At 44.7% G+C, this 13,089-nt stretch overlaps 4 protein-coding genes and 1 non-coding gene across 5 annotated transcripts; 3 read left to right on the forward strand and 2 right to left on the reverse strand.

The window, feature by feature from the left end:
- Positions 1 to 513: 513 nt before the first annotated feature.
- JR316_0010277 (putative serine/threonine-protein kinase ndrA) lies at positions 514 to 3,156 on the reverse strand (the record flags this gene model as incomplete). Its single annotated transcript, XM_047895947.1, has 9 exons — positions 514 to 1,264; positions 1,316 to 1,389; positions 1,442 to 1,585; positions 1,634 to 1,993; positions 2,051 to 2,137; positions 2,190 to 2,615; positions 2,684 to 2,818; positions 2,879 to 2,959; positions 3,019 to 3,156. The coding sequence occupies 9 exons, from the start codon at positions 3,154 to 3,156 to the stop codon at positions 514 to 516; spliced, it is 2,196 nt and encodes a 731-aa protein (XP_047745666.1).
- A 2,257-nt stretch (positions 3,157 to 5,413) lies between these two features.
- Positions 5,414 to 6,236, forward strand: JR316_0010278 ((+)-neomenthol dehydrogenase; the record flags this gene model as incomplete). Its single annotated transcript, XM_047895948.1, has 3 exons — positions 5,414 to 5,438; positions 5,491 to 5,593; positions 5,642 to 6,236. The coding sequence occupies 3 exons, from the start codon at positions 5,414 to 5,416 to the stop codon at positions 6,234 to 6,236; spliced, it is 723 nt and encodes a 240-aa protein (XP_047745667.1).
- A 726-nt stretch (positions 6,237 to 6,962) lies between these two features.
- On the forward strand, positions 6,963 to 7,050 carry JR316_0010279. Its single transcript has one exon. It is a non-coding gene; the product is annotated as a tRNA-His (tRNA).
- A 2,344-nt stretch (positions 7,051 to 9,394) lies between these two features.
- JR316_0010280 (Protein PLANT CADMIUM RESISTANCE 3) lies at positions 9,395 to 9,992 on the reverse strand (the record flags this gene model as incomplete). Its single annotated transcript, XM_047895949.1, has 3 exons — positions 9,395 to 9,550; positions 9,601 to 9,770; positions 9,836 to 9,992. The coding sequence occupies 3 exons, from the start codon at positions 9,990 to 9,992 to the stop codon at positions 9,395 to 9,397; spliced, it is 483 nt and encodes a 160-aa protein (XP_047745668.1).
- A 1,779-nt stretch (positions 9,993 to 11,771) lies between these two features.
- JR316_0010281 (uncharacterized protein) lies at positions 11,772 to 12,265 on the forward strand (the record flags this gene model as incomplete). The annotated part of the gene is made up of 4 exons (XM_047895950.1): positions 11,772 to 11,849; positions 11,937 to 11,987; positions 12,045 to 12,135; positions 12,189 to 12,265. 4 exons carry the CDS (start codon positions 11,772 to 11,774, stop codon positions 12,263 to 12,265), a joined length of 297 nt encoding a protein of 98 aa, XP_047745669.1.
- Between the last annotated feature and the right edge of the window lie 824 nt (positions 12,266 to 13,089).

The raw sequence follows: 13,089 nt of genomic DNA on the forward strand, positions 1-13,089 counted from the left end.
CTCTATACATATAATCTATAAATCTGATAGACTTTCGAGATGATCCTCATTTTTGGTAGTGTGACTAACAAATACTTTATCATGAAGAATTCCCTTGGGCCCATTTCCATAGAATAATCAAATTTTGAACAAATCGGCTGATCAATGATTAGCTCTACTGATAAAGCATTGAATATAATGTGTGTTCAGGGTCCAGGCACCTTACCTCTTCTACAAGTGTCAGCTTTATAGTGTGAGATCTTTGAACAGTCAGAATCAATGAAACATATGAATTTATTCAGGTGTTATTATACAAAATAATGTATTATGACTGTATAAAGTGAAGCATTGTCCATTTTTTTTTCTTCCGCTAATGCAGGGGTTTTGTGAGGTTATAGGTGGACAACAAATCAAAATACACAGCAAATGGAAAGAAAGATGAAATGAGAGTAATTCAATGAAGGAGTGGATGTTAATAGAGATAGGAATAAAATAAGAAGGCAAAAGAAAGAAGAAGTAAAAATTGAACCCTATCTATGAGCGGTTGCCAGTGGGAGCCCATAGGCTAGTCAGCCATGACCGAAGGCGTGAAAAAATACCGGATCCATGAGAAGATGGCTTATCTTGAGGGAGAGGCTGACAAGGAAGGGCGACCGTTGAATCCTGAACGCAATCCTGGGAAGGCGTGGACATGCAAAGCTTGACACTGATATTTAGAGTTGGGGTTTCCAAAGAAAAGTGTGCAGAAACAGGAGGGGAAGAAATGGCAGGGAGTGCAGGCGGGGCAATGATGGTGCTTAACTTTGCGAAGTCTTGAGGCTTAAGCCATAGTTTGGGACCTGGACCACACGGCCTTGTAGATGGTGGTGTGATAATGGTAACGTCCCATCCAGGATTGTGCAGGGCGGTATCAACGAGGGAACCAGTTTTTTCTTTGTCAACTTGAAGGTCGTGGCCGCATCGGTCTGGGGTCGTTGGCGCACTGGATGACTCCCGTCCAAACAGAAGGTCCTCGTAGCTTCCCATGCGCATGATCTCCACATCCGATACTGTATCGAAGCTGCCGTCGGAGTCATCTTCTGAGTCGTCATTGACGTCGTAGGTTGAGAAGCGTGTCCTTGCTTCCTCTGAGATATAGTTGAACTCCGGGTAAGGATCCGATTCCTCGTCTTTGTATGGAATACCAGGCTCGAAGTTGGGTGTGGTTGGCTCGTAGACGTGGCTGATCTCGCTTTGTGGCACCCAGGGAGGAGGAACCTTGCGCTCTTCCATGAGAGTCCAATTACTGTTATAACGGATCAATAAGTAAGAAAACAACAGAGACAGAAGAACTCACATTCCAGCAAAGTAGGGGTGATTAGGCATCTCATAGGATATCATTAACCTCTTCTTCGGGTTTTTAGCTAACATCTATTGAAAAGTGTGAGTTAAGTGATAATACTTGTAAAAATATAAGAATCACCCTTTCAAGAAAGTCGATGGTGTCTTCATCGACATTATCGTTTGGATCCCAATAAAGAGGGTCCTCCGCAATCTTACATGCAAGAGGCTTGACGTCCTCCTCTCCCTCATCCTCGTATTCTTCTTCGTAATCATAGAAGGGAGGCTGGAACGTTGTGAGAAGTCATATATGTGGGAAAATATTTCAACTCACCCTTCCTGTCAGCATCCAAAACAGAACTACCGCGGCTGACCAGAAATCTACCCCGAACGAATAGGGCTGTCGTAGGTGAACCTCTGGTGCCATCTCGAGTTCCGATCCACGATAATCCCAGGCCACGAAGAATAGTTCTTCCGGGTCTCTAGGCTCCGTCTCCGAGGTAGCGTTCTCATCTCGTAGGTAGGGCCAATAAGGCTGGTAGATACGCTCAGCAATGGTCGGCTTCTCTCCAAAATCCTTAGACAGTCCAAAGTCAGCGAGGACGATGTGACCTTCGCGATCAATCAGAATATTGGGAGACTTGATGTCACGATGGATGATTCCTCGTGAGTGCAACTCGGTCAGAGCGATGATCTACCATTTGTTTGAAATAAGTGTGATACTCTGGATATTAATGAAGAAGAGACGCACAATCTCAGCCATATAGAAGCGCGCTCTCTGTGGTTCTATGACGTTGCATCTAATCATCTCACTGTCCAAATCCGTAGGATACGCAGTCTGGAACAATTTCGAAGTTAATTTATGTAACGTGCAGAATTAAGAGACTGACCATGGCGATATATAGATTGGTATCATCGTGCCACGATGCCCAAAGTTTAACAAACCATGGAGAATCAGAAAGCTTTTCCGAAATTTCACGTTCCAACAGTACGATGCTGAGGGTGTAGTCATTCTTTCTGGCCTTCGAAACAACCTTGAGAGCGACCTTGGCTTTGGAAATTTGATCCTTGACATAATAAACTTTCCCGCTTGTTCCTTCTCCAAGGTATCGGATGATCTGAAAGTCACTGGTTTTCATAACTCTCGGCTCATGGGTGATAGTAGCTGGGACCAATGCCTTTGACTCTGACTGGGTAATGGCCGGAACAGGCGTTTGAGCAGTTGAATCCAAAGACGAGGTAAGGAGAGTCAACGCAGGAATCTCGTATATAGTCTGGGTGCGGCGACAGCGAGGCCGGAGGATGTCGACGATGTTCTAAATGTCATAAAATGTCATGAGCATGTTGCCTGTTAATTGCTTTTTAGGAATATATTAACACTAACGGGAATAGGCGTTTCTGCGAAGACGGAAATGACGAGGGGATTTAAATTGTAACGTTGATGCCTCCGGGCGTCGAGGATAGAGGGATCATGAAGGGCCTCGAATATTTCTTGAAGTCCTTTCAGGACTTCTGCATCCTAAAATAATGCAAGGTTACGATCAGACGTCATTCGTTCTTCAAGAATTTGAGTGCCTACAATGATGGCAGTGATATTTATGACATGTTGGGAATGGGGGGGCCGGTCGAAAGCTTGGAGAGCGGTTGAGGTTTCATTGACCTTGATGTACAGATAAGAAACCATTAGTAATATAATTTATCAAAGCAGAGTCAACTTACAGTCCCAATCTCCGTTCCTTTAACAAAGAGACCTGAGATGGATGCCCGAAACTTACTGAGAGGTCGTGCTCGTGGCATACGGGTCTCCACATCCGTTGTGCGAGTGTGGTGTTTGGCGCTGATACATGATCGAAACATTTTTATATAACCTCGAGGCAGTGGATGCTAAAGCAAGCGTCAAAGCAAGAAAGTAGTAGAGCAACTTCGTCTGGTTGTTGCTGAAGAGAACGCGTCGCATGCGGCGATTTATGGAGAACCCATTGGGCTCAGGCCTGGCTGGCGGGCTTGGTTAGATTTGGTGGTGTTCTCGGTACGCCGCTGGAGAGGCTGGCGGTAACGCCAAAGACGATAATGGTCAGCCCCTTCGTCAGGCGGTATTGAAGACACTTGCCCGCCTCCATAACTCGGGTCAGCCCCTCTTCACAGGTCGTCATTCTTGTAGTCCGAAATTAGCGTAGGTTGAGGTTCTGCTATCTGTCAGACTGATTTAAAGTTGGCAGTCTGATGAGGAGCTTTAGTCGGATTCGAAAATGGGGTTATGGCTTTGATATGAAAATGGAAGACGCAAAATAAGAAACACGATCCTTCCTATTTGCGGTTTTATGTCATGTGTAATCACCTGCGACCACAACCTATGCTAGTCATCGTAATAGATGGTAAAGGAGCGGTACCTATGAAGGGAAAATGTAGTTGCATCAATTGACTGAAAAATCACCAGGTAATCGCTCAAAAAGCTGACCAGAAAGCATGTTCAGCTTTTTGTGCCAAATTTCCGGGCAGATTAGACTGGCAGAAATTTTTCAATGACTTGGTTAGCCCACGAGGTGTTAGCGGGGAATTGGGAGTTCGTGGGTGGTTTTGTGCAATTAGGGGAGATGTATTGGGATGCATAGCGATTTATCCCCTCAGTCCATCTGGAACTTACGTCGACACAAAACTGTGGATCAAATGGCTTTTTAACAGCATGATCAAAAAGCAAAAACGATGGCGTACCTGCCAGTGATATTGGCTATAACTATAACTTTACCCAACACTTGGGCAGTGTACGAAGTGAGAAAAGTATGGTTATCTGCCATGTCAACATAAATTCATGAGGAGAGATCCTAAATACAACTGGTATCGCATTCATAATTTAATAGAAAGTTTCAATGATGTTAGATTTTGCCAATGCGTACCGATGTATTTTCCCCTACTAATCAGTTATACGCGGATAGTAATGCCAGGTGTTAATCTTTCCCTAATGATACCAGGCAACATTTATTCGCTGTTAGGGAACAAGTACAAGTTGTAGAAATGAACTTGGAAGAAAACGTCAACGTTCCGTTGTTGTTCTATATTTTCTCCCGGTGCTGTCGCTCGCTTGCGCAAATAGTTCGGACGTATTAAAGCGGACTTTGTGCGAGTTTGTTCATTGTTCGTTGTTAATTCCTCCCAATAAGTCCTCAAGTTCAACTTGTTCTACTATTATGGTTGCTCAGGTCCATTAGTTGCTCAAAGTTGTAAGTTTTTTCTGCAGTTATACACGATTCAGGGTATGAGAGGTGATGAAACGCACTGGGCTCTGACAATGTTGATGCCACGCACTACGCTCGACGAGCGGCGGCCTAGAAAACCGTTAACTGACTATACATACCCCGCTTCATACCTAATACACCTGTTTATTGATTGCTAACAAAGATTACCCAACAAATACACAGATTTCTGGCCGTCTCACTACGATCGGCGTTAAGGAGAGCTTTCCTCTGGGAGTTGAAACGAAGGGAAGGGAGGGGAAGGGAGGGGGAGGGAGGAAGGAAAACTGGCGCACTGGTATCGTTTTTACCAACATCTGTTTATATTTTGTACTGTATATATAACATTTGTAGGACCTGTACTTCTGTAAATATTCATGTAGGACGATAGTCTGAGGAGAATGTTATGGTTTTCACCTCAGGTCATCTAGTTCCAACATTCATGCTGTCGTAGTGCATCAGCGTGTCAAAGGCAATTGAACACATAGAGCTTACCTCGACACACCATTACAACGTCGATCCAAGACCAAGTTCCCCCAGATTGGGCTACCGGACCTGGGTGGCTGGGTTGTTTTGTACAGAAATATGGACAACGAATCAGGTGAGCTCCATGATAGTAGTTGCACTGGCCGATCGAATGCGTAATCTATCTTTCCGTGTGCCGGAGTACAGATATATGTAGCAAGAAATGTGGCCGATCGAATGCGTAAGCCATTTCTATTGTGAGAGAGTACCCAAGCAGCTACATAGGCTATCTTTGCTCGTGCAAAGATTGCCATTTGTCATCGAAGATGTGATTTTAGGCTCCAACGACTGCCTTTGTCTGAGTATAAGTATTCGCAAAAACGCATCTCCTCAGCAGTATTTTATCCCCCACTTGCGAGATGTCAAAGGTTATACTGGTAACCGGTGCGTTTGATCTATCCTGCTTCATGGCAAAATTTTGATACCGCAGCTTCAGGGAGTAACTCGAGCATAGGGTTTGAGTTGGTTCGCATTCTTGCCGAAAAGGGCCATACCGTATACTTGAGTGCCAGGAATGAAGAGGCTGGCTTGGAGGCTCAGTGCGTCTGCTAATAATGTCGTAGTATGTCAACTGACGCAACATACAGAAAGATACTTCATGCAAAGGGACTAACCAATGTCAAGTTTGTATTGTTGGATATTCGAGACACCGCGTCGATCGAGCGTGCAAAAAATACGATCGAAGAGGCCGAAGGCAGGCTGGACGCACTTGTAAACAACGCTGCAATATCCAGAAACGACACACTTCGGCGCGCATCCGAGCTCGACATTGCCGTCTTTAAAGACATAATGGAGACAAATTTTGTAGGTCTGGTCCAAACAACAACGGCATTTGTCCCTCTCTTGCGCAAATCGTCGGATCCCAGCATCGTGAACGTGTCTAGTGGGCTGGGGTCTTCAACGTACCAAACCCGCAGGGGACAACCGACACTGTTCACTGCTTATGCGGTCAGCAAGGCAGCTGTCAACTCGTACACGGTCAATCTATCTCAAGATTTAGAGAAGGAAGGCTTCAAGGTCAACGCCGTCTGCCCCGGCCTTGTATCTTCAAGATTGAATAATTTCATCGAGGGTGGCAAGTCATTGGAAGCGGGAGCGCAGGCAATAGAGCCATTTGTTCTCTTGGACAAAGACGGGCCAACCGGCAAGTTCTACAGTCAAGGAGTAGAGATGGAATGGTAGAGTACGAGGGCCAGGAAGAGGACAAATGATTCATTTACAAAATAAGTAAAGCTTGTTCAAATAGCAATATGACATTTGTTTTGTTGCACGGTGGTATTTTCCAAGTTATACAACTTTGAAGTTGTTGCGTCTGGAAAGATGCCGGCAAAGAGTAAGGACGTTATTCTACCTGACGCTCTGCTCAATAAAGAGGACAAATATAAAAAGTTCTCAATGATGCAGGGGTGAAAATTGCATGATAGTTTTGAAATCTTTTCTAATGCTCCTTGTCCAATGTCACTCTTGAATACAATCTGAGTCTCTCCGTTTGCTCTCCATTTAAGTCCAATGAGATATTTAGTTCCGTCCACGTGATAGCTACGCGCGTCTATTTTTGTCTCAGACGCGATAGTATTTTCGATCAAACATGTTGATACCGCGACTACATTAGATTGCTAAGTAAGCGTCAGCATCTCTATTCGACTGAGCCAGAAATATTGATCTGAAATTGTTCAAAAAATGGTGTCCATTTTCCAATGGATCACAATAGGTAACAACGGCGAAATGCCAAATCAAATTCGGCTTAATCACTGATCCTTTGGGGTATATCGTAATTTCCAAATACATTCTATATATAAAGGCTCGTTTTTTATAAGAGTTGCGTTGCCCTAATACCCGGTGCTTTCAAGAGTGGTTCTATTTCAAGGTTGGGCGGGGAATGGGGTACTGGCTTTGGTAAACACTGTCGTCGGTATCGATTAGGGGTTAAATCACCTCGTTGTGGTCTGATATGTTCAACCCCGAGGAGCCGTTGGTTCGATTCCAGCTACCGACATAATATTTTGCATTCTATTCTTTTGCTTCAACTGACTTCGATCTGAACGGCGACGGTAGACAGTAATCGCCAGACCGCAGAACTATGAGGGTTCTTCAATGAATTGGAATTGATGAGTAACACATAAGCAGAACGGTCAATTCTTGTGATGCTGGAAGCAATTTTCTACTACTCGGATGCACTTAGACTTGACGGTGAAGTTGTATGACTTTATCCCCTGCTACTTATTCTGGTGTTCTTCTGAAAAAAAATGGCTACTATATGTCTCCAAAACAGCATTGATGTTGGGATCTTGATTTGCACGAGCGGAATGAGATTGGTTTGAGAAAGTTTCTACTGAGGTAAGGCCTACTTCTGAAATCAAAGCTGATTCTCTAGTATCGGTTTCACTATCGTCTTTCGTCGTTTGCGACCTCCACGACCAAGAATAAACGTTCGAGTTTTGCGCTTGAGACCTATTGGGGCACCCTCATAAGAATTCACCATGTCTTATGGATCAGTACCATGTTGCGATTGACTTTCGGAGTTCGGATTCCATGTCGTATAAACGGACGAGTGAGCGTCAATGGAGTGAGCTATATAGTCGATGGTTATGCAGGTACAGGTAGACGAGTTTCTTTATGTACCTGTCAGGAAACATGAAAGTCGTGAATATCATTCTCACACAATTTTGATATATTACAACAGAGCATCGGAGGGCATCGTCATCATCTCAATTTAAATGCTCAGAGATTTTCGAGTGAGTTTAGTAAATTAATGCCAATTCATGCATATGAGGGAGGTCAGGAGAAAGTTGCTGAGCTCTGTGTGAGCCATTATTCGGATAGATATGAGCATACCTGTTGTAATGATATATCCTGAGTTCTTGGGTGAGTGACACTGCGCCCTGGCCAGTAGCGCCAACAATACTGGCTCAGGCAATACATATTCCGAACCTTTTATAAATCTTCGACTGTCGACTCATTCTGTTCAAGAGTTTCCGAGTAACTCAATACGAGAAATCCCGGGACTCGGGATGCTGAGCGAACCTTTCAATCCCATGCATTCAAATACGTTATCTCGCCGTGAAACAGGTCATAGAAAAGTGCAAAAGGCAGATGCCGGAGAATTCAAACCACTGTAAATGCTACCTACGTGAGCGCCCCAACCCAAGATATAACGAAGATTATGAGCCTAAGTACACGCGTTCGAGGGATGCACTGTTGTAATCTTCCTACAGCTGGGAAGCGCTTAGCGTGCAAGGTGAGTCGGTCTGAGAATAAGCCAGAAACGGGGGTTCTGTATCCCAGATATTAAGCTATACCACGTAAAAGTGTAATGTGAAGGTGACTGTACGTCTGCAGGGAAGAATAGAAAGGTCGGTAGAACAAAGAACGATTAATTTGCTATGCCAGTACCTGGCATGCTCTAGGTAGAATCTTGCCGCATCACAAACGTCGGCAGGTCTCGCTGGTAAGTTCACACGGGGTGCCATTTTCGCACGGGGTGACGATCAAAACACTGGTGGATCACGTGTGCTTAAGCATTTTGGGTCCCCACCAGTACAAAGGGGAGCAAGCTCCCCAATGATACATATCTTAGCTGGTGACAAAGTTGGTGAATCTAACTATGGTAAGGACGAAGGGGGGCATCCTGGTAATCCATTAGAGAACTGAAACAGGAACGGTCAGAGTGTCGTTTTACAATGTATCTGTTCATAAAAATTCAATAATCCAACTCTCGTTAATTATTAATATTGAACAAAGGGAACATTACTCGTGGGCCAGTCATTGATCAGGGTGAGTGTCAAGGGACAATGGCGGTTCAGCAACGTTGCAATGGATCTTGGAAAATTAGATCATTGTTCCCCTACTACATTGGAATTGACGCAGAAGTGGAGGTACGTAAGATATCAAATTTACGAAAGGTGTCTCCTGCAGAAGTGTTTGAGGAATGAGGTTGGTAAGCTCCGAGCGATGAACGGCAATTGACAACAGCAAGAAACACCTTAATTCAAGTTAAGGATTAGTTACCCTCCGGGTTCAAAACGCGCTCACCATTTATGGAATTTGGTATTGGTTGTCGACTGTAAAGCCAGTCTATCCGAATTCCGAATGCACACATCATGACGGTGAAGCTGTGGATTTCGGGCACTGCGTTCGTCAGTCTCGTTTCAGGTTGTCCTCTGATAGGCGAAAAACATGGGGCGAAATTCAGACGGCGGCGCTTACATACGCTCCAGATTCAAGGTCCACTCCACAAACCTTGATCAGTGATCAAAGCCTCAGGTATTCACACTGCCTTAGCAAAACCAAATTTACTTCATTAAACCTCTACAACATAACGACGCAATAACTTTCGGCTCCTAGTAGCGCTGGACACCAAAGCTCTGCTCCTCGAGCTCGAGCTCCCGGGACTCTTGAACAAGTTGGCAGGGAGAGCAAAAGAAGGATGTGCAGCAGTCGTTGCATCCTCCGCCCTTGATGTTGTAGCGGGTGCGGACGTGACCACGGTTGCCCATCTATTTTGCATGTCAGCAAAAAGTTATCAAGTACAACTTCAGGAACTTACTTGGAACAGGAAGCCGAGACCGCAAATGGAGAAGATACCGTGCGACATGCATGAACCCGAAAAGCAGGATCCACCGCGTTCAGGGTGGGGTGTGCCCTTGTTGGCCAGGTGCTCATAGCGGTGTTTGTTCTTGCCATAGACAACACAAGGGAAGCAGGTTGCCACAACACCTAGGTAAATAGACAGTCAGAATTGTTGGCACTTTCTAAATACCGATATATCAAAGGAGACTTACATGTTCCGCATTCGCTGAAGCACGAGCAAAGGCCATGACTCCATTCTCTGCCGTCAGCATCGACGGGCATGTTCTTCGCGTTTCTGTTTCCTCCTCCTCCTGGAGCAACGACCATTCCAGAGGTAGCGGCAGGTTGTTGTTGATAACTGCGAGACATTATAAAAGATTGAAAAAGGTGCAGGAGGTTGTGTTGGTTAAAATTTGATCAGGAACTCGCCCAGCGAAGTTCTTTCAACGACTGTTGAGTGAAGTAAAGGGTTTGGTAGGATGGGTGGAACTCGCACAGCAAGATGTCGAAGGAAAACCGAGGTCCAGGGTGACGTGGATTATATACTCCCAAGAATATCTCCATATGTCAACAATTTGTCAGCGATGAGGCAGGACGGAGCTATGAAAAAGGAAGTTTCATCAATCCATCAAATATAAGTGCACTGCCCCGAGGCTGATCGTCGTCGGTTGCCTCGAACAGGCGATCGCGATGCGAGCCTGTTTTGCAGGCGAGTTCCCTGCTTTTATAGCTATTTTCATATCGATAGACCTATTCCCTAAATTTACACATACACGGACAACGAATTTTATTAAGCGGAACATAAAATTTGAAGACGGCAAAATCACGGAAACTCGCAAAATCGTCAATGAGTATTTACAAAAAGTTGAGCTATGAGAACGAATGTCGATACCACCACATTATCAGCACGCCTAAAGCCATTCCCTTCTCAAACTGAAAGGCATGTCGACGCTTTGCTGCCAGATCGTACCATAGTTTGACATAAACTCAACATCGGAGCATTCCTTATGTAACTCGGTTACGCAAAAATTCAAGGCCGACTGTATGAAAATATTTTGAGGTTGGGCCTATCGATATGAAAATAGCTGTAACAACACGTATATTTTTCATAGTCTGTGTCTTATCACGGAAAAAGCAGTGTTTCCTAGTAAACCCCATTGGAGGTCTTCTCATGTTTCTGAGACTCAGAGCTTAGCTTTTCCAATTTACCCTGATAATCGCATTTAATGTATATAGGAAAGCATAGATGATTTGTATAATGTAAATCCTGCAGCTCAATGTTGGATAAAGTTGTTGAATGGTATGATTGGTAATTAAGTAAAGCCAGTAGACTCTCAAAGCTATATAGAGAAGCTCACCAAGTACTGAAGGACCTTAGTCAAAACTTCATGCCAGTAATACTAATACCTGTCATGGTGTAAATACTTGCTACCAGATGACTGCAACCTTATGGTAATAAATTACTACCAGTGCTTCATTTCCTGAAAGATTGTTTTGCACCTTAGTATAGATGCAAGTATATATGAAGGGTTTGCTGGGTCCGTCCAGTCAAACGGAGATTAATGCACGGTTTAGGTCCTGTTATAGCTATGTAACTGACGACGCGTTTTGCGGTCATGCACTGCACGTGCTGTTGCGCCTACGCAGAGTTCCGCAGGTAAACAGGGGCAAATTGCTCCGCCACGGCCTGGGTCAGCTGGATGTCTCTTCGTGATCATCATTTTGACAGTTTCTCCTTTCCCGACCCACCCAGATCAACTTCCTTCAGTTTTCTCAAGCCTTATATCTATAATAACGTTGACTTGCTATAGCAGTATTCCAACCACCGTGTTGAATGTGACCTTGATGAGCATTAATGCCTCACGTTTGATTCCGTTTTACGGCCTGAAATAGTGGGAAGGATGAGACGGAAAGGGCGTTTATAATGCTATACTCTGAAGTCTAACATTCTCGATCGGATCTTACCCCACACTCGCCCCGCATTCGAGGCTCACCCTGAAGTCTCTTTCTTTCCCACTTATATAAAGCTCGCCGGCACCTCCCACCTCCCCTATCCTTCTTTCCTTCAGGAAGTCCAAGAGGTTCACTGTCTCCTCATTTTTCGCCCTTTTCAACCTACTTTTCGCTTTATTTTCCTTTCATACCACAATGGCTGCAGTTGACACCGCAACCCCAGCTACGATTGAGATTAACGACGCCATCTTCTGCACTCATTTGAAAGAAGTCGTAAGTAATATTCCACAGTCATGTCTATGGATCTCTAAGAGATCGCTGAGCATCGAACGCCAAACTGATCCCCCTTTCCCTACCCAGTGTGAAGAATGCAACTTTGATGGCAGAGAGGAGAACGATTCGTTCTTCGGGGTACGTATCTATTGTGTCGCGTGATAAAGCCGCCGACCATTAATATCGTCGCTGTAGTTCGACACCATTGATCGCGAAGGCCTCGAGTGCCCTCCAGCCACCCAGACCAAGGACGGCACTTACCAGTGCAAGAAGCATGGATCTACCTGTACGTCGTAACTGTCGAATCTGTTTACTTGCCGTCTTAGCGATCGACAATAGCCTGCAGCCAGTGCTACGGCTGGAAGAAACAAATTACCAGAGCCCGTACCCAGGCTAAGAAAGCCGGGAAGAAGTAACCGAATGTTAACATGCAAATTGAATACGTCTAGAAGAGTGGAATATATGGACATTGCATGTACATGTACCCTCATTTCCCTTTCTGGCTCAAAGCACGTAGAAGTTGTAAACCATGAACGCTGAATTGTAATTGTGATTGCCCTCGGAAAGGCTATAATCCCAGCGCATGATAACACGATCTCCGTCGGATCACTGACAACGTCAAGGTACGGTATCAATGTGTGAAAATCAAACGAGGGTTAGCTGGTGTTAGTTCTCTTCAAGCACGCCGTTCATTTTACTCACCGGTTCACTTTGTGTCGGTTATAAATATGTACGATATAGACGTGAATGTCATATTTGAATTCTGTATTCCGTTTCCAGGAGATCTTTCACAGTATTCTGGCGGTACAAAGAGCACACAAACGAATCATGGCGCGACGAGCGACAAGCCATGTACTATCCTACTTCTTGTCCATTAATACGATTGCTATGTTTGTAGTAAAACAGCCAATACTTCCAAGGCTAACTAAGTCATGAATGCCTTGCCAAGTTCTGCCTTTCTCCCACATCGGTCGAATCTCGGATGGAAAGGTGTGGTGATGCCGCTCATGAGGAACATCTCTAGCTTGAGCTATTCCAGTCAGTCGTTAATATGTTATTTCACCCGTTATCTGGTTTGAGTACTGCGTGTAGATTAGTCCATCGCTATCGTATCAGGTAGCCACTGTCGGATGGCTATATTTTAATGGCCAGGAAATTTCTTTATGTTGACCACCCTATTGAGCCCGGTATCCTACTCAAGGTAAGCGCCCAACACTTAATGACCGTTGCCTATTTTTCA

This window comes from Psilocybe cubensis, chromosome 9 (assembly GCF_017499595.1).
Source record: "Psilocybe cubensis strain MGC-MH-2018 chromosome 9, whole genome shotgun sequence".
Lineage (NCBI taxonomy): Eukaryota > Fungi > Basidiomycota > Agaricomycetes > Agaricales > Agrocybaceae > Psilocybe > Psilocybe cubensis.